Here is an 18,306-nt window from a genome sequence, read left to right as displayed (position 1 = left end):
AGTGCAGAGGGAGAGGGAGACAGAGAATCCAAAGCAGGCTCCAGGCTCTGAGCTGTCAGCACAGAACCCAATGCAGGGCTCGAACTCACAAACTGCGAGATCATGACCTGAGCCGAAGTCGGATGCCCAACCGACAGAGGCACCCAGGAGCCCCTCTTTCTTCTTATGAATAAAAACATATTAAACATTTTGTTTAGGTTTGTATATGGTAGAAGGGAACCCTTTCAGGGTCAGTAGAATCTATTATTTCAATTGAACTTTTCATTATGTGGTGAGTATTTACCTTAGTTTTCTGTGAATGCTGAAACAAATTGCCACAAAGTTAGTCAATTAAAACTGCAAAAATTTATTATAGTTCTGTAGCTCAAAAGCTTCAAATGAATCTCACTGGACTAAAATCAAGGTATTGGCAGGGTTCTGTTCTGCTCCAAGGATGTAGGGGGAATCCTTTTTCTCATATTTTCCAGCTTCTTGAGGCTGTGCACTGACATACCTAGGCTCACGGTCCTTCTGTAGTCTTCCATCTGCATAGACAGCAACAGCAAAACAAATTCTTCTCATTTTAGGCCACTCTGAACTCTTCTGCCATTCTCTTGCACATGTAAAGACTTTTGTGATTTTATTGGTCACATCCAAACAATCCAGGATAATCTATTTTAAAGTCACCTGAATAGAAATCTTAATTCCATCCTCAACCTTAAATCCCTTTACTAGGTAAGGTAACATTCACGAGTTCTAGTGATTAGGACATGTATTTTTGGAGGGTGGCGAAGGCCATTATTATGCCTCCCACAGTGACTTCAAGCAAACGTTTTGACATTATCTGAAGGAAGTTTCAGTGTATGCTGATTTAATACATAAGGCAACGACAACATAAAGGAAGATAGAAGGACCAATATCCTGGTAAAGTTTCCACATTCCAGTGGAAGTGGTAGCATAGAGACTACCTCATACTTCATCTACCATAGAGGAGATGGTGAAAAGTTAAGTATGTATGTTGTATTCCCTAGAGCATCCATTTAAGAGGTACACAAAAAGGTATAATTACAGGACATATAGATAAAATGAAATATTGAAAATACTGGCATTAAGTGGATAGAGACCAGGGATGCTATTAATCATCTTACAAGGCACAGGACAGTCCTAACAAAGAAGTGTCCAACCTTAAAATGTCCATAGCTCTAAAGTTGAGCACCCCTACCCAGGCTGATAACCCTGCCGTACCTAATACAATGACTCACTTTTCTTACAGGTTTCCAAAGCTTTATACTTTAGTTTTATCAAAATAGTTCACTCTTCTCTGTCTCTCTCTGTAGTCATATTTTAATGGCTTCCATTACTTTAATTAGGTCACATAATTATAGTAGCAGTTTCAACTGCAATAATTTTGGATACGAAATACCACTCTTCTGGAGAGAGCATAAGTGGGGGGGGGGCTAGAGATAAGCTTACTGACCATCAGCTTTCAGCATATAAGAGGTGAGCATCAGAGAGATTGGAGAGTATTCTTGATTCTGTGATTTGGTTGAGTACATATAGGTTGGGACAACTTCTACATGTAAATATGTATGTATATGTATAGTTACTTTTCCTTCTTATTAGAATATTAAATAATTCCATTATCTGAAATTTATGTAACATTTATAGATACTTATTACAATCCAATATTTTTGATGTACTCCTATAGAAAAATCTTTATTTTCCTGATGAATAATTTCCTTTGAATTAATCAATTCAACTAGATTATGTTTTTTTTTCAAATTTAGGAAATTTCATACAATACTTCATGTAAGTACTGGAATATTTCTTTCTTAAACTTTAAAAAATTTCAAATAGATTTAAGTGGAAAATTCGATAGAGAAAATTAAATATTAAACTGAAAAAATGTCCAGATTCTGTTTTTTTCCTTAAAAATTCCAAGAATAGAGCTAAAACATCCCCCTCATCCCATTATAGTATAATATAGTACATATTTCTCTACTGGAGACTCAGACTGTACCCTATAGTTATTTTGGTAACTAGCTGTGCAGCATCCTGTTAGAGAATTCAGAATCTATTTGGATGGAAGGTTAAGAAACTCAATCTTTGGAGCAATTAACATTTTAATCACTTTTGAAATTCTTTTCAATATGGGCATTGAATTTTGTTATTTGAGATTTACCTCAGAATTTTAGGGCTGTGTTGAAAAATATGTGCAATTGACCTTGAATATACTTTTGTGCGTTGAGAATTAGACCTCAAATGACCTCTCTGTTATGGTCCTAGCGTGTAGGTGGGAAGGGTGTGTAGAGCCTGCTTGAGTGCTTGAGTGTGGTCAACAATGGGCGGGGGGCGCTCTTCTTTCTTGCCCAGGCTCTGCCTTCCGCTTATTTCTCTCTTCTCTCTCTGCTCTCTTTCTCTTATGCATGCATGGATCCATCCATCCATCCGTCCGTCCATCCATCCATCCATTTATCCACCTACCTATCATTTCTTCTTTTCAGAGTGGACAGGCACACTCGCTCTGCTGCCCTTGTCTCCTGCTGTGTGCTGGTCCTGGAGAACCAAGAGTCCGGTTCTCGGCGCTGTTTGGCAGGGGGCGCTCTAGGTCCCGGAGCTGTCCAGCAGTTCCAGGATAAGTTCTCCCCGACGCCTTCCGTGTCTGGGAAGCTCTCCAGCGCCCCGCCCCGGGCAGGGAACCTCTCCGCTAGGGCTCGCAGGGATTTCCAGGCTCGCCTCCCGCCTCCCCCTGTCTCTCTCTACTTCGTCCGGCCCCACCAGGAGAGTCTAGTTGGCTTTGGCAGCCCTCCGCCGCAAGCCCCAGAGAGGGAGTTCCTTTTCCAGTCCCCGGGGCTGTTTCGGAGCCCAGTACACAATACGCGGGCTTCCCTCCTTTGCCTAAAGGGTGGGCGAGCGCGTCTCCTAGCCTTGCCTTCTGCGACTGGGTGGTCCTTTCTCTCCCGTCTGTCTTTCAAGACACGCGTCCCAAATCAAGGGGTGAGAGCAAAGACCGCCCATCAACTTAGCACCTTGAATTTAGATCTTTCGATCCCGAAAGGAGGTTGGCTTCCCCGGGGCCAGCGAGTGAGGGCGGGGGGGCGGGGTGGGGGGATAGGAGGGCGGGGCTGCAGCAGCTCCGGGGCTCGCTAGACGGGGCTTGGAGACCAAGGAGCCCCGTGCTGGAGAGGGACGCGGAGCGCCTGGCCTCGCCTACGGCGGTCCCTCCCCACTCCTGGTCTCCCCGCCTCCCCGGGCCTGCCCCTCCCGCTCCGGGGGAGCCGTCTCTCCTCCGCGCGTCTCCGGCGCTCTCTCCATTGTCTCTGCTTTTACAACAGGTTCGCGCGGTGGGGAAGACGGGCGGGTGCGGGGCAGCCTCACCCCCGGCTTTCTTGGGGCCGCCTCCCTTCCTCTGGGGGTGTCGTGACTTCGGCTGCTTTTATTCAGCTCCGGAGCTAATTCCCCGGCGGAGCAGCCCCCGGGCGAGCCCGACCCCTCCCTCTGGGCCCCCGGCTCTGCCGGCGCTGCCGCCTCGGCTCTGCGTGTGGGAATGATGTGCGCATTGGAGGGTCCAAGTTCTTCACGTGCCTGGGGTGTCCTCCCATTTTTTTCTTAGGGAACCAATTCATATTAATCCTACTAATCAGTAAATGCGAGGCAGCGGCAGGAGACACAAACGCTATTTTCCCGCTTGATTCCGAGAACCTCTTCGATTTTTATTTTTATTTTTATTTTTAAAGAGGGAGACGATGGACTGAGCAGATCCACACCATGGAGTCTCGGGTCTTACTGAGAACATTCTGTTTGATCTTCGGTCTCGGAGCAGGTGAGTGGCCCAGAGATGGGGCGGGGGATGGGATGGCCCCCGCCTGGGGGCAGCCGGAGCTGGTTGGGGACGCCTTGCTTTTCCTCAATCCGAAGTAGGTCTGGAGTGGGAAGCTTGGAGTAGGGGGTGGGTTTGCATTTGGATTTTTCTGTGCTTGCCTTGGAGACGCTAGGGCGGGTCACACCCCTAGTCCGGGGTCTGATGGCCGAGGGGGAACTTTGCACCGAGAGGGGTTTAAAGTAGGTCAGGGAAATGGGACTGGGTGCTCCGCTATTTAAAGCTTGGCTGCTGATCTCAGGTAAGGCTTCGCACGGCGGAGGAGGGAGTCGCCTCCCTCATCAGTTCCCAATTATTATCTCTTAGACTCGGTTCTTTGCTGCCCTGGAGGAAGAGGCTTGCATTTTGATGGAGGTTTTTCTTTCTCCCCCACCCTCCCACCAGTTTGGGGGCTTGGTGTGGACCCCTCTCTACAGATTGACGTCTTAACAGAGTTAGAACTTGGGGAGTCCACGACTGGAGTGCGCCAGGTCCCCGGGCTGCATAATGGGACGAAAGCCTTTCTCTTTCAAGGTATGGAGTGCGCACCGAGTCCCCAGTGCGGTTTCAGTTCCGATAACCCAGGAGGGAGTTGGCCTCGCAGCTCCTCCTAACTTCTGTATTGCCTCATGGATGATGACAGTAATCTGGACCTGAGATATGGAGGGGTTAACGTGACAGACACACACCTTCCATCTCTTTTTAAGTGGTTTGGTTTTTCTCCCCTCCCGCCCCCACCTCCTTACTTTGTACTCTTGCCAGTTCTAATGGATAGTTCCTTAATTACTGTACAGAAACTCCGATGGCAGATGGTTGATTTTAGAGTCTGGGGAACAATGAATTATAGCACAAACGCCTCATTTGGGTGAAATTGATTTAGGTAGAAAATAGGATAGCTTAATCTTAGTTAAGACACTGCTCTCTGAAAGTTCCAGGTACAATGGTGCCTGGTTGGGAAGAATTTCTTTATGTGGAGTAGCTTTCTGGAAAAATGAATACCTCTCAATAATTTTATCTACTGTATATCACAAACATACTATATGTAAAACGATTTCTTATTGAAAGATCACGATTCTACACTAACAATGTCAAGAGAAAGAATAATATTCTCTTAAATATGATTTTGAAAATCTTTCAAATAAATTTTAATTCAAAGGTATATCTTGTATCACCATTAATTGTATACTTAATATAATAAAACTTTTCTTTTAAGTCAGTGGACGTTGGCCATACACGAATGTCTACATTATAATTTATATATAAAAGTATAGTTTGAAGCAAATTCCAATACATCAAGCTGTCACCTTTGATTTACCAAAGCTTTTGAATATTGCTTGATTTGTGGAAAGATGTAATATGAGATTCTAAAAGGTAGCTAAACACATACAGAAAGATTCGTTTCATATATGGTGAAGTACAGATGAAGGCAAAAGAGAAATGAAGTTTGGTGTAACATAGCTGATGAACTGACTAAGCTAGCCACCCTGAGTTTTCTTGTGTGATTTTGGTGCCATGGCTTCATAATTACTAAAGAGTTGGATGTGCAAAATAAAACCACTTTAGCAAATCTGCCACCAAGAAACAGAAATAAAATAAAACTTGAATGTCTCTGTAGTGGTGTTGTTGCCTGACATAGCCAGTATGTGTCACCATGGACAGTAGCACTAAAGCTTACAACGGGAAAAGGAGGAAATTGACATGTGCTGCAGTTATTTAAAACAAGCTTACTCTTATAAAAAATGTAATTTTCTGTTTTAATTATGTGAGCCCACTAACTATTTCTATTGTGATAAATATTTGTGATGATGTTTTATTTACTGAAACGTCTTTTGGGGGGAGGGGTAGAGGTGCAGCCTAGCTATCGAATCCTTTAAAAAGAATGACTAAATCTAATAAAGGAAATAAAACTAGACTGTCAGCAAAATTCACAAAGTGGAAGAGAAGTGTCATTAGGGATAAGCTTCTGGTTTTTTCTTCCTTTTTTCTTCTTTTTAAAACCTCTGATTTTCAGTCCCTGTGAACTGGAAGCGAAGTTATTTCAGGACTGCTAATTTGAGTAACTGAAAAGCTTTACAGAAGCTAACGCTCCTAATAAACAAATGATGTTGAAGTGCCCTTAAAATTTCCAAAGCTCCTTTAAATTATACTAGTGTTCTTAGTTTTCTCAGAAGAGTATCTGAGCTGTCACAACTAGAAACCTTCAGGACTGTGATTTTATGTTCTCATGCTAGACAATTAGACAATTTCTAGGAAATAGTCTCAAGGCACAAATATCTTTTCCTGGTTACTTTTTTTAAAGCAATATTTAGTATTCATCTTTATTTAAATTGCCAGTTCATCAAGGTAGGCATTGTGTTGCAAATGAATTGTCCATTGTAACTACTTATCAATGCATATCAATGAATGATTTTATTTCCTTGTTGGTACTAAGCCCTGCACTGAGTAAATGCCTAACAAATCTAGTTTTTGAGAACTGAAGATGTAAAATTTCATTTCCTGCCAGATTATGAGCTTTATTTCATATAGCCAATCAATCAGCAAGTATTTGCTACCTGCTGTGTTCTCAGTAGGCATATGTTACTGATCTATTGATTATGCTCTACCAACTTCTTTTATTCTGAGATTTAGATTATCAATTGACAACAGGTGGATCTTTGGCTCTGCTTGGTAGTTCTGCATTACCTTGGAAATATCTTTTCTCTGCTATTAGAAAATATTGTTAAGAAGCCACTTCTAACTCCTACTGCTTCACGGGAATTCCATGGCTTTTAGAGAGACAAAAGCTTTTAGACTCTGAAGATTTGATGGATTTGATTTATGGTCAATTGAGGGTGTTGCAGATATTTTCGTATAGTGTGTCAAATATCATAGCAGGATGGTAACAAATTACAAAACTTGTGAGATGCTCTCAGATTTCACATGAACCTATCAGATAAGTTACTTTGTGCTATCAAATATGTTCTGTATAGATGGAAGAGATTTTGAACCATTAAATTTCTCCTGCAGTGATAAAACCATCTTCTTTTGTCTCTTAGCTTTAAAATAAAGAAATCTCAGCATATAATTTCCCAATGATTTTTGCTCATTTAATATTGCTTCTCCTTTTGACTACTTCATTATTCTCTGTGGTGCTATTTAAGATGCTTGTAATTCAGTGCTTTTTGAAACTATAAATAACTTTTGTAAATTATTGTGCAATATGAATCTATATTAATAATTATATTTTATTATATATGATAATAAAAGCAAGTGGGAATATATTTCCAAGTCATATCTGGTTTTTATCATAATAGCAACTGTATCACTAAAAATTTAGTATCACTAAAATTGTTTTGTTGTTGTTGAAATTTGATTTGTAGCTGGATTGGAAATTGAAGTAAGAAGATGCTAAATTAGATCATCCTTTAATAAATGTGGCTTTTTATGTGTGCCAGTTATAATCATTTTCAAAAGGAAAAAGTATCCAAGCAACAGTTTGGAATCTACATCAAAATCTAAGTATTTCTAGCTTCAGTCTGACTCATAGCCACAAAAATATATTACATTTTTAAAAAATAGAGGACTGAATGCTGACAATGAAAAAGACCTCTGAAGGCTTGTAAAGAGTTCTGAAATCTTAAGGACTAGTGTAATTGTCGATAGAATTCTACCTACTTACCTTGTTTAAAGTCTAGGAAATATTTGTAATGATAATGTTCTTTCTTCTCTGTACATGGGAGACCAAGAAAGAGAGCATAAGAAACACAGTTCTAGCACTTTCTAGCAATGTTAGCATGATTTTTAGATCTTTGGTTTTAACACTTTCTTTGGCCAGATTCCCAAAGTTGATAGTTTCATCTGTTGGTTTAATAAAATTTCTTTTAAGGTGTTCACAGATTTTATGATATCATTAATCCCCGCAAGAGAAGTAAGATAAAATCAAAGCATATTTTCTTCCTGAGTTGGTAATTTAAAAATAAGCTTAGTAGTTATTTTTTTTAAAGAACTTTAAGATTTTAAAGGGAAAAAAACGTCCACAAGCCTACTCTTAGGTCAGTATTAAAAACAGGACTGAAATTGGGCATTTGGTGTTAGGCCATTGACTTTATTAGGTAAAGGTAGCTGCATTAAGGAAAGCAAGCTTGCAATGAGTATTTGTCAATATGATGGTCAGTGGACATCCATGGACTAGGGACAGTGGTCATTGGTGCCCCAATAGAATAGAATAACACAGTGACAAAGAGATGGGCTTAGAAGTCAAGATAGACCCAAGTGGAATCTCATTAGTTGTTTTACTATGGTGAAGTTACTCAATTTCTCTGAATTTCAGCACGCTCAATTATAAAATTAATGTTGTTATCGGGATTAAAGGAGATATGTTTATTCATTTAAATAAATTTTTGTTGTGCAGTTGTATTCTGCTAGGTGTTAGGCATGAAGCAAAGGAATAAGTTAGAACTTTACTTTCAGAGTGTCTTAAAGATAGTCATTAAATAAATATTTACATGGATAATAATTTAATCACTGTTAAGGTAAATGCTATGAAGAAAAACTAAGAGTGCAATGGGAATCTATTATCTAGGGAGTCACAGGATCAGGGAGACTATCTTTGAAGAAGAGTCATTTAAGCTGATAGCTGAAGGATACTTAGTCTGTAGAAGAGGGGCTATGGGGATTCAGAGAGGGAGAATCACAGAGACAAAGGAAATAGCATGAACCAAGATCCCAAGCCTGGAATGAGCATTGTGCATTTGAAAAAAAATGGAAGAAATTCAGAGTAGTGGAAGCATATGGTTGTGATATGAAATGATCACAAATGAAGAGAGCAGAGACCAGATTACAGGGTAGGCCATGTTAATAGAAGAGAATTGAAAATTTGTCATTACATAAAGATATATTGTGGTAGGCAGAATAATGCTTCCTCAAAGATGTTCATGTCCTAATACTAGGAACCTGATACTGTGTTATGTTACCTGTCAAGAGGAAATTAAGATATATGTAGAGTTGCGGTTGGTAATCAACTGACCTTAGGGTAAGAACTATTCTGGATTCTATGGTTAGTCCCCATGTAATCACAAAGGTCCTTTAGATCTGGAAGAGGGAGCTAGAAGAGTCAGTGTCAGTGATGCAATGAGAGAATGACTCAACCTGCCATTGCTGCCTTTGAAGATAAAAGTAGGCCATGAGCCAAAGAGTGTGGGCAGTCCTGAGAAGGTGAAAAAGGCAAGAAAATGGATTTTCCCTTAGAGTGTCCAGCGCTGCTGACACTTGATTTTAGCCCATTTCTGACCTCCAGAACTGTGAGATAATAAATTGTGTTGACTGAAGTCACTAAGCTTGTGGTGATTTTTTATAGCAGCAATAGGAAACTAGTACAGATTTTGATATGTGGACGTGGGGGCTGCTGTAAGAAATACCCAAAAATGTGGAAGTGGCTTTGCAATTGGGAAATGGGCATAGACTCGAAGAATTTTGAAGAGCATTATAGGAAAACCTAGATTGTCTTGAATAGACTGTTAGGACCAATATGGTGATGGCAATTCTACTAGGAAGGATTTAGAAGAAAATGAAGAGTGTGATAGAGAAATCCTAAATCACCTTAGAGAATTCTTAAATTGTCATGAACTGTTGGTTATGTGGACGTTAAAGACACTTGCCCCTGGGAGCTTAGATAGAAATCAGGAACATGCTATTGCAAACTGGAGGAAAGGGGATCCTTGTTATATAGTGGCAGAAAGCTTAGCTAAATTGTGTCCTGCAGTTATGTGCAAAGTAAAGCTTGTAAATATGAACTTAGGTATTTAGCTGAGGTGATTTATGTGCATATTATTGAAGGTGCAGCCTGGGTTTTTCGTACTGCTTCCTCTAGTAAAAAGTGAGAGGAGAGAGGCAGATTGAAGGAAAAACTATTAAGCAGAATGAAACCAGAACTTGATATTTGGGAAATTCTCAGCCTCCCAGATTGAAAATGATGCTCAAGTGAGGAGATTCATTGTCAGGAATGCCTGCCTTGGCGAGGAAGCCGATGGTTTTCTAGGTAAAACCTTTTGCTAGGGTCTCTGAAGTAAGGTCAGAGTATTCAGTCACATAGAGGGCTCTTTGAAGAAATTGAACATGCAACTCATGGATTCCCTCAAACATCTCAGCAGAAGCCAGTTACAGAGATAAATGTAGCCAAGAAATATTTGTGGAGGAGCCTCTTGTCTAATGGAGTAAATCACCATGACACATATGGGGGGACCCATGTGGTTCTTGAGAATACTATACCAGCAAAAATGCAACTGGCTGGGCCTGAAAAGGGAAGTGAGGATGTAGTAAAAGAAGGTTGTTGATCCCTAAAATTCTACAAGCAAGAAACAAGCTGATTAATCTACTCAGCTGCAAACACGAACCACCTTTTATTAAAAAATAAGGTTGACTAAGAGGGTACAACTGAGAGCCCAGAAGGCACAGCTGAGATCCCAGAGGGTGGAGCCAAGGACCACAGAGGATTATTCCTAGACTTTGAAATCAAATATAATTTGCCTAGCTGGATTTCAAAGTTGCATGAGTCTGATGTCTAATTTTTAAACTTCTATTTTCTCTCTTTTTGCATGGGAATGTCTATAATTATTATCCCATGTCTATTGCACCATTGTATTTTGGGAGCAGACATCTTGTTTCTTGAGCTTGACAGGTTCACAGATGGAGAGGAACTGTGCCTCGGGATGGATGGTACCCAAGGCCTCATTTGTACCTGATTTAGGTGTTGACATTTGGGGCTTTTGAATTGATAAGATTTAGACCAGATTTAAACTTCGAGTTGATATTCTACTGAGTTGAGACTTTGGGGACTTTTGGATAGAGTGAATGTATTTTGCATGTGGGATGCATATGAATCTTTGGGTGTGAAAGACGGGCTGTTGTAGGCTGAATAACGGTCTCCCAACCGTTTACATACTAAACCCTCAGAACCTGTAAATATAGTATGTTACTTGGCAAGGGGGTTATTAAGGTTACAAAAGCAATTAAGGTTGGTAGGGCGTCCGGGTGGCTCAACTGGTTAAGCGTCTGACTCTTTATTTTGGCTCAGGTCATCATCTCACGGTTCATGGGTTCAAGCCCCAAGTTGGGCTCTGTGCCGAGTCTGCTTGGGATTCTCTCTCTCTCTCTGTCTGTCTCTCACTTCCCCTCCTCAGCTCATGTGCACTTGCTCTCTCTCAAAATAAACCAACATTTTAAAAAAAGAAGTAGTTAAGGTTGCTAATCAGGTGACGTCAAATATGGAGATTATCCTGGATTATTTGAGTGGGTCCCATGTAATCGTAAGGATACCTTAATTTATGGAAGAGGGAGGTAGAGGCATCAGTGTCAGTGTGATGCATTGTGAGAAAGACTTGATAGGTCATTGCTGGTTTTGAAGTTGGAAGCTGGTTGTGAGCCAAGGAATGTGGGAAGCTCCTAGAAGCTATAAAAAGCAAAAAAAAAAAAAAAAAAAGGATTTTTCTTTTAGAACTTCTAGGAGAAACACAGCCCTGCAAACACCTTGATTTTAGCCTAATGAATTCATTTTGGACTTCTGACCCTCAGAACTGTGAAATAATAAATTTGCATTGATTCAGCCATTAAAGTGATATGTTACAGCAACCATAGGAAACTAATATATATGTTAAACATTAGCATCCATTTGTTTTGTAACTGAATTAAATTTTATTTTGAGCCCTCTCTCTACTATGCATGAGAGTGTGTCTGTAGGGTTGTTGGAAACTTGAATTAGCTGGTTAAAGTTATGTTAGTCATTTGTAGTTTAAAATAGTTTCTGGGGCATCTGGGTGGCTCAGTTGGTTAAGCGTCTGACTTAGGCTCAGGTCATAACCTCATGGTTTGTGAGTTTGATGCCCGCAGGGGGCTCTGTGTTGACAGGGCGGAGCTTGGAGCCTGCTTCAGAGTCTGCCTCCCTCTCTCTCTGCCCCTCCCCTGCTCGCTCACTCACTCGCTCTCTCTCTCAAAAATAAATAAACGTTAGAAAAAATTAAAATAATTTCTTAACGTGTAAAGTCAGAGGCTTCATACTGAATGCTGAGTCTTTAAGAAATTCTCTCCATCGCTTAGCTATGAGATCATTCTGGGAGCAAAGAACAAAATCAAGCACCAGGCTTTTTGATTGTATTTATTTAAAAAAAATTTTTTTTAACGTTTATTTATTTTTGAGACAGAGAGAGACAGAGCATGAACGGGGGAGGGTCAGAGAGAGAGGGAAACACAGAATCCGAAACAGGCTCCAGGCTCTGAGCAGGTCAGCACAGAGCCCGAAGCGGGGCTCGAACTCACGGACCGCGAGATCATGCCCTGAGCCACCCAGGTGCCCCGATTGTATTTATTTTTTAAAAATAGACCCTTCCTCCCTCAAAAGGTTAATTCAGAAGTGGAGGGGGGAAATTAGCATGAATATTTTAGAAGCAGAATGCATAACACTTAGCATGGTGTTTGGCACCCAGTGAGTGTGGTAGGCATAATTATGGGCAGGCGCAAGCATAACTGATAGTCTTTATCAAAGTGCCAGGGATTTCTGTGGGATGCCAACTAGGTTTGGTTTGGGAGGAGCTGGAGCAGTCTTGACAATGTCCAACAAGTGGATGACTTTGAATGTCATGGCTGAGGCATACCCTGGATAGCAGTTAAAGTGAAGAGCCTCCACCTTTCTTTTCCTTTATTCCATCTGCCACTGGCTCCTTGTCCTCGTGTTGGTCCAGTCTTGCAGACACCTACCCTCTTTCCCATTCTTGTTAATACCTGCCTCTAATTCAATACCTGCTAACTGATAACTTAGGTATCAGACATTAAGGCCTTACAGTGTGATATGTCTCCTGTTGATTTTACTTCAATTCTATTAGTTGTTTTTGTTTGTTTGTTTTGTTTTTTACTGCAGTGCTTTTGTGTATAAGAATGGGGCACACAGTATAATGGGGGGGATGTTTACATAAAATATTAGAGGAGGTAAAATAGGAACTGAGACTTAATTATAAATAGTGAAGAAGATGATGGGCATTGAAGAGGGCATCTTTTGGGATGAGCACTGGGTGTTGTATGGAAACCAATCTGACAATAAATTTCATATATAAAAAAAATAAAAAAAATACTGAAGAAGAAAGTTTGGGACTTTATCTTAAAGAATGAAGCTAAAAACTATGAAAATTATATGTCTCAGTGTATATATGGCAGAGTGTATGTAATCATTTAACTGAGTTAAAAACAGAGCAAATAGAGCAAAATCAAGTGGTGTGTGTGTGTGTGTGTGTGTGTGTGTGTGTGTTTGCAAAAACATGTGAAGGCTCTCTCTTTATCCTTTTAATGCAAAACCATTATGTTTTGATGTTTGTCATAATGGTAAAATTTTTATTTTTTATTTTTATCTACCTGTGTCAGACCACCAGAAGTTAGTGCCTTTGTGTGTCATTTGAGCACTTTTCTCACATGGTTTTTTATAGACTCTGTGAAAATTTTCATCTTTTGCTAGCTAGGTTTCAGTTAGAATCAACATTGAAGAGGTAGATATATGTGCAAACTCATTTTATAAGCAAATGCTTTATTAGTGGATACTTTTGTTTCACTTTGTAAACTCATTTGTTGAAACTCAGAAATGGGCCACTGTAATTAAAAAGAACTAGGGAGAGAGCTGGTGGGAAGAAAAGTGGAGCCTGACTCTTCCCTTTCCTGTTTGGCCTGCTGCCAGCCATTGGGCCCTCGGACAATTGTTTACCGAGTCATTCTTAATGGTGCCTCTGCTGACGTTCTTCATTCTGGGGAAAGGATGGGGAACCCAGGCAACCACATATCTTTCCCTACAAAGGGAGGATTTAGAATGAAGACAGCAGACCACTGCTCTGAAAAGTCATACTCTAATGGCCTGGACATAGGGAAGAAATGATGGAAGGGACTGTAAATTCATAGTAAGACACAGTAGTAGTTGGGTCCATGGACTCCAGAGCTGGACATGTTGTGTTTGAATCCTTTGTTCACTAGTTGCATGACCTTGATCTTGTTCCTTAACTAATCTCTGAGATAAAAGCAGCACTACTTCTTAGAGTTGATGTGTAGATAGATTGTGGATGAAACTGTGTCTGACATTTACCAAACATCTAATGTACGTTAAGTATTTTTTTTGATTTTTGAATTAGCTTAGCAGCAAACCATGCTCCTTGGATTATTTTAGGGGCTTCCTGGTAGAAGAGGTGGGTTTTGTGAGGGAGCTGAGGTGAAGTGATTTTCACATGAGGCAGAGAAGACACATGATGGTAAACTGAAGTGGGGGAGAAACCAGCCCTGAAACATCTTCTGTTCTGTTTTTGCTGTCTTGGTTCTATGGGTGGAAGAGAATATGCAGATGTGGGTGGAGAGGAATGAGAACACATGGCAGATTTGGAGAGGAAGGAGTGTAATTTGCCCTGTTACACCACTGTTCAGAAGTGGGGGGACCAGAGAGAAAACCCACAAAAGAAGATTCATAGCATAGCTCCTCTGTAGGCACCCAAACACACTACTTTCTCGGCATATTGAAAGTTTAGCTTAGTGTTTGAGTTGTGACAAGTGTTAGCAGTTCTGAGGAACAAACGACATGATGGGGGCATTACTTGGCTCTGTTGGGGTAAGCTTGGCTTTCCTCGGCAAGGTGGGAACTCGTGGTGGAGGATAATATTTCAGGAGTCTTCAACGTTAGCCCAGGAGCCAGTGTTAATGTTGACAGAACTGTTGGGGTGGTCTTGTGGATCCTCTGTGAATTGGGGTCACTTTCCTTCCATTTCCTGCTACTTCTTTGGCTTCTTCTCTTGAGTATCTTGCTGGCATATATTCTTTATTTCTATAGTCCAGAGTCCCTGTGTCAAATTTTTATCCCAGTGGCCCCCTGAGACCCTGGTCTTGAGTGACTTGCTGTATTGTTTCCCTATTAAGACTGTAAGATCCCTAGGGAACTGGTCATGCTCTATGTTTCTTCTGGCCACCAACAACTCTATGCCAGTTCCTTCTCTGGTTCTTCCTGATTTTTTTTTCCTTTTACATATTAGTCAGGAGTCAGCTAAGCTGTCTCTTTGACTACAAATCCTTCCTTTGGTGGAATTGTTGTTTCTTCCTCTGTGTTCTCTTAGCATCTTCTATTAAAACAACCATCTCACTGTATTACTTTATTAAAGCTTTCTTGTTTTTATGTAAAAAAATCTGAGCAGTTTTCTTTTTGTTGTTACCACTTTCCTGATCCAAGCCGCCACTATACGCTGGATTACTGCGGCAGGCTCTTATGTGGTCTTCCTGCTTATGCTTTTGCTCCTCTGTAGGCCGTTCTCAACAGAGTTGCCAGAGTGATCTTTTATTATTTTTATTTTTTAAATGTTTATTTATTTATTTTGCCAGTGAGGGGTGCAGAGAGAGGGGAGAGAGAATCCCAAGCAGGCTCTGTGCTGTCAGCAGAGATCCTGACCCAGGGCTCTATCTCAGGAACTGTGAGATTATGACCTGAGCTGAAATCAAGAGTTGGACGCTTAACTCACTGAACCACCCTGGCACTCCCAGAGCAATCTTTTAAAAATGCAATGCATATCATGTTACTGGCTTGTCCCATTCAGTGGTTCTTCATTTCACTCAAAAGATGAAGTTCTTATTATGCCCTACAAAGACCTGCATGATCAATTCCACCACCCCATTACTTTTCCGGCCTAATCAGTTCATCCCTCCCTTTGCTCACATTGCTTTAACTCCACCGGCTTCCTTGCTGTTCCTCAAACAGGCCAGTTACTCTTCTGCCTCAGGGCCTTTGCACTGGCTGTTTGCCTGGAATTCTCCCCCCTCCCCCCATATATCTGCATGTTTTCCCCTATCCTTAAAATGTTTTCTCTAATATCAGGTTTTTTTTTAAAGTTTTTTTTTTTTCAACGTTTATTTATTTTTGGGACAGAGAGAGACAGAGCATGAACGGGGGAGGGGCAGAGAGAGAGGGAGACACAGAATCGGAAACAGGCTCCAGGCTCTGAGCCATCAGCCCAGAGCCCGACGCGGGGCTCGAACTCCCGGACCGCGAGATCGTGACCTGGCTGAAGTCGGACGCTTAACCGACTGCGCCACCCAGGCGCCCCATCTAATATCAGTTTTTTAAAATAAGGCCTACTTTTACCACTGAGTAAAATTTCAGGTAGTCCTATACCTCACAAGTACTCTTGATACTCCTTGTTCTGATTTGTTAGTGTTCATAGCATTTATCATCTAACATGCTATGTAATACACTTATATATCATTTGCTATAATTTGTTTATCATCTGTCTCTCCTGCTAGAAATTAAGCTCAATAAGAACAGGGATTTTTGAATGCTTTATTCACTGATATGTAACCCAACTGTCTAGCATACAGTAAGAACTCCATGAAAATTTGTCCCATGGATGTATTTATTTTGCTGACTGGTTTGTGATCTCTTTAAGGCTTGTTTCTTCTTGTAGTGTCCTATCATGGCAGCATATAATGTGCTCAGGCAAATATCGGTAAATGAATATTTGTGGCATTGAATTGAGTCCAAGTATTCACTGCAGATCTGATTTTTTTGGGGTGACATTGTTATGTTTTATATTTATGTAACTTTAAAGAAGGCTAAAGAACTCTTCTTTTGAGTCAAAACACCTACTACTTTCTTCTTTAGTCATGGGAAAAGGTAAGAAGGTTGAAAGACATGGAGAAAAGGTAGTTCTGCTTAACTTAGTTCTCTGAATTATTCTGAGAGGTCTCTTCTGCATTCTAAAATAGAGTGTGGTGCAGAGGAAATATAAGCATGTTGAAGAACGTAGACATCCGTATGGTTGTTGACAGTGAGAGTTTACAATTTGAGTCTGAAGTATTGTGAATTCAGCATTTAGCAGAGGTGCTCGTATTCATTTGAAAAGTACTGAGAAACATTTCAAAGGCAAATAAGGATTAATTTGGATTATCTATGCTGTAGTACTTCTCACTACTGCAAATAAACCAAACTGGAGTACGTCCAGAGGAAAGCAACCAGGTAGTTGAAAGCTTTGGAAACCATGTCAGATGAGGAATGGTTGAAAGAGCTTGGAATTCAGAATTTTTAGCCTGGACAATAAAAGATAGTGGAGATATGACTTTTTTTTTAATTTACATATTGGGAGGATAGTCATGTATAAGGGGACTTAGATTTATTTTGTGTTGCTCTAGAGCAGTGATTCCCAAATGTCAACCTGATGATCAATGGTTTATTGACTGCCTTGTTAAAAATGACTCCCTGACCTTCCTAAACTAACTAAATCCATATCTCTGGGGGTGCCTCCTAGGAACCTATATTTAAAAAAATTCTGTGATTTTGATGTTCAGCCAAGTTTGTGAACCATTTTCTAGAATTGAGCCATCCTATAAATATAGTAGCTACTAGCCATGAGTAGCTATGGAGTACTAGAAATGTGGCGAGTACAAACTGCAATGCAATGCAAGTATAAAAATACATACAGGGTACTAAGACAGTATAAAAAGAATGTAAAATATCAATACTTTTGTATTGATTATATGTTGAAATAATATTTCTGGATATATTGGTCAAATAGATATATTATTAAAATTAAAGTCACCTGTTTCAGTCATTAAAATTAGCTATCCATCCATTTATCCATTCCATTCAATGAACACACTTCTAATAATATTCAAAGAGAGTTCAAATGACCTATTTTAGGAAAAAGGTTCCAGTGGGGTGGGGGTGAGGATTAGACTAGATACTTTCCAAGGTCACTTTAGTTCCTACTGAAATTAAATTAGTCTCTTTTCCCTTTGAATTAACTGTTCATTTTATTGTAACCTCTGATGTCCAGAACATCTTTTTCATCTACCTGATAATCCTTAACACTCTCATCAGAACATCACCTTTTCAAAAGGATCTTGGATCGTTCTACTGCTCTTATTAAAGTTTTCTACTGAGAGATATCCTGTCATTTACTGCTGTGTATCTGTTTTATAAATATGTGCATGTGTATCTGTTTTATAAATGTTCATTCTTAATGGTAGTGATCCACATTAGTTCTTCCATAAACCAGTGTTTTAGTATTTAATCTATTTTGCTTGTCTATTTAAGTAGAGAATCCCCTAGGCAAGCACTATGTCTAATTCTGTATTCTTACAGTCTAACATATTGTACTGATGGACCATTAAATGTCCCAGAAAAAGTGCCAAATAGATTAAGTATTTCAGAGAGGAACATAACCTGTATTTTTAGAACTTATTTAAATTTCCAGCAGTAATTGGTAGCTGAACATCCTCACTATGAGTTGTGTGTGTTGACATATACTTGTAAATGAGCAGGGCTCTTCCTAGAGACTGACAGGTTGTTAAAAAGAAAATAAAAAAGGTATATAAAAATGGTTGGTCTGTGCTACCAGTGAGATGCAGTGCTCTGATAGTCCCTGAATGTTGAACCTGTCGACTTTGCAAGAGAAAATTTTGTTCACTAATGTGGTTTGCTGTATCCTTCCTAT

The 18,306-nt window shown here is 40.2% G+C and overlaps 1 protein-coding gene across 1 annotated transcript in view; it reads left to right on the top strand.

Moving 5' to 3' along the window:
- Positions 1–3,732: 3,732 nt before the first annotated feature.
- The window catches only part of NELL2 (neural EGFL like 2), a 363,516-nt gene continuing 348,942 nt past the window's right edge, over positions 3,733–18,306 (top strand). Inside the window, exons 1-2 of the mRNA XM_047066347.1 lie at positions 3,733–3,802; positions 4,244–4,372. Of these exons, the coding sequence (XP_046922303.1) occupies positions 3,748–3,802; positions 4,244–4,372 (184 nt within the window). The 5' untranslated portion in view covers positions 3,733–3,747. The remainder of the gene's footprint in view (positions 3,803–4,243; positions 4,373–18,306) is intronic.

Source organism: Lynx rufus, unplaced genomic scaffold (genome assembly GCF_022079265.1).
Source record: "Lynx rufus isolate CCGP_SWC_20201006 ecotype Redwood Valley unplaced genomic scaffold, mLynRuf1.p SCAF_7, whole genome shotgun sequence".
Lineage (NCBI taxonomy): Eukaryota > Metazoa > Chordata > Mammalia > Carnivora > Felidae > Lynx > Lynx rufus.
The sequence above is the reverse complement of the archived record's forward strand: the minus strand, read 5'-3'. Positions and strand labels throughout refer to the sequence as shown.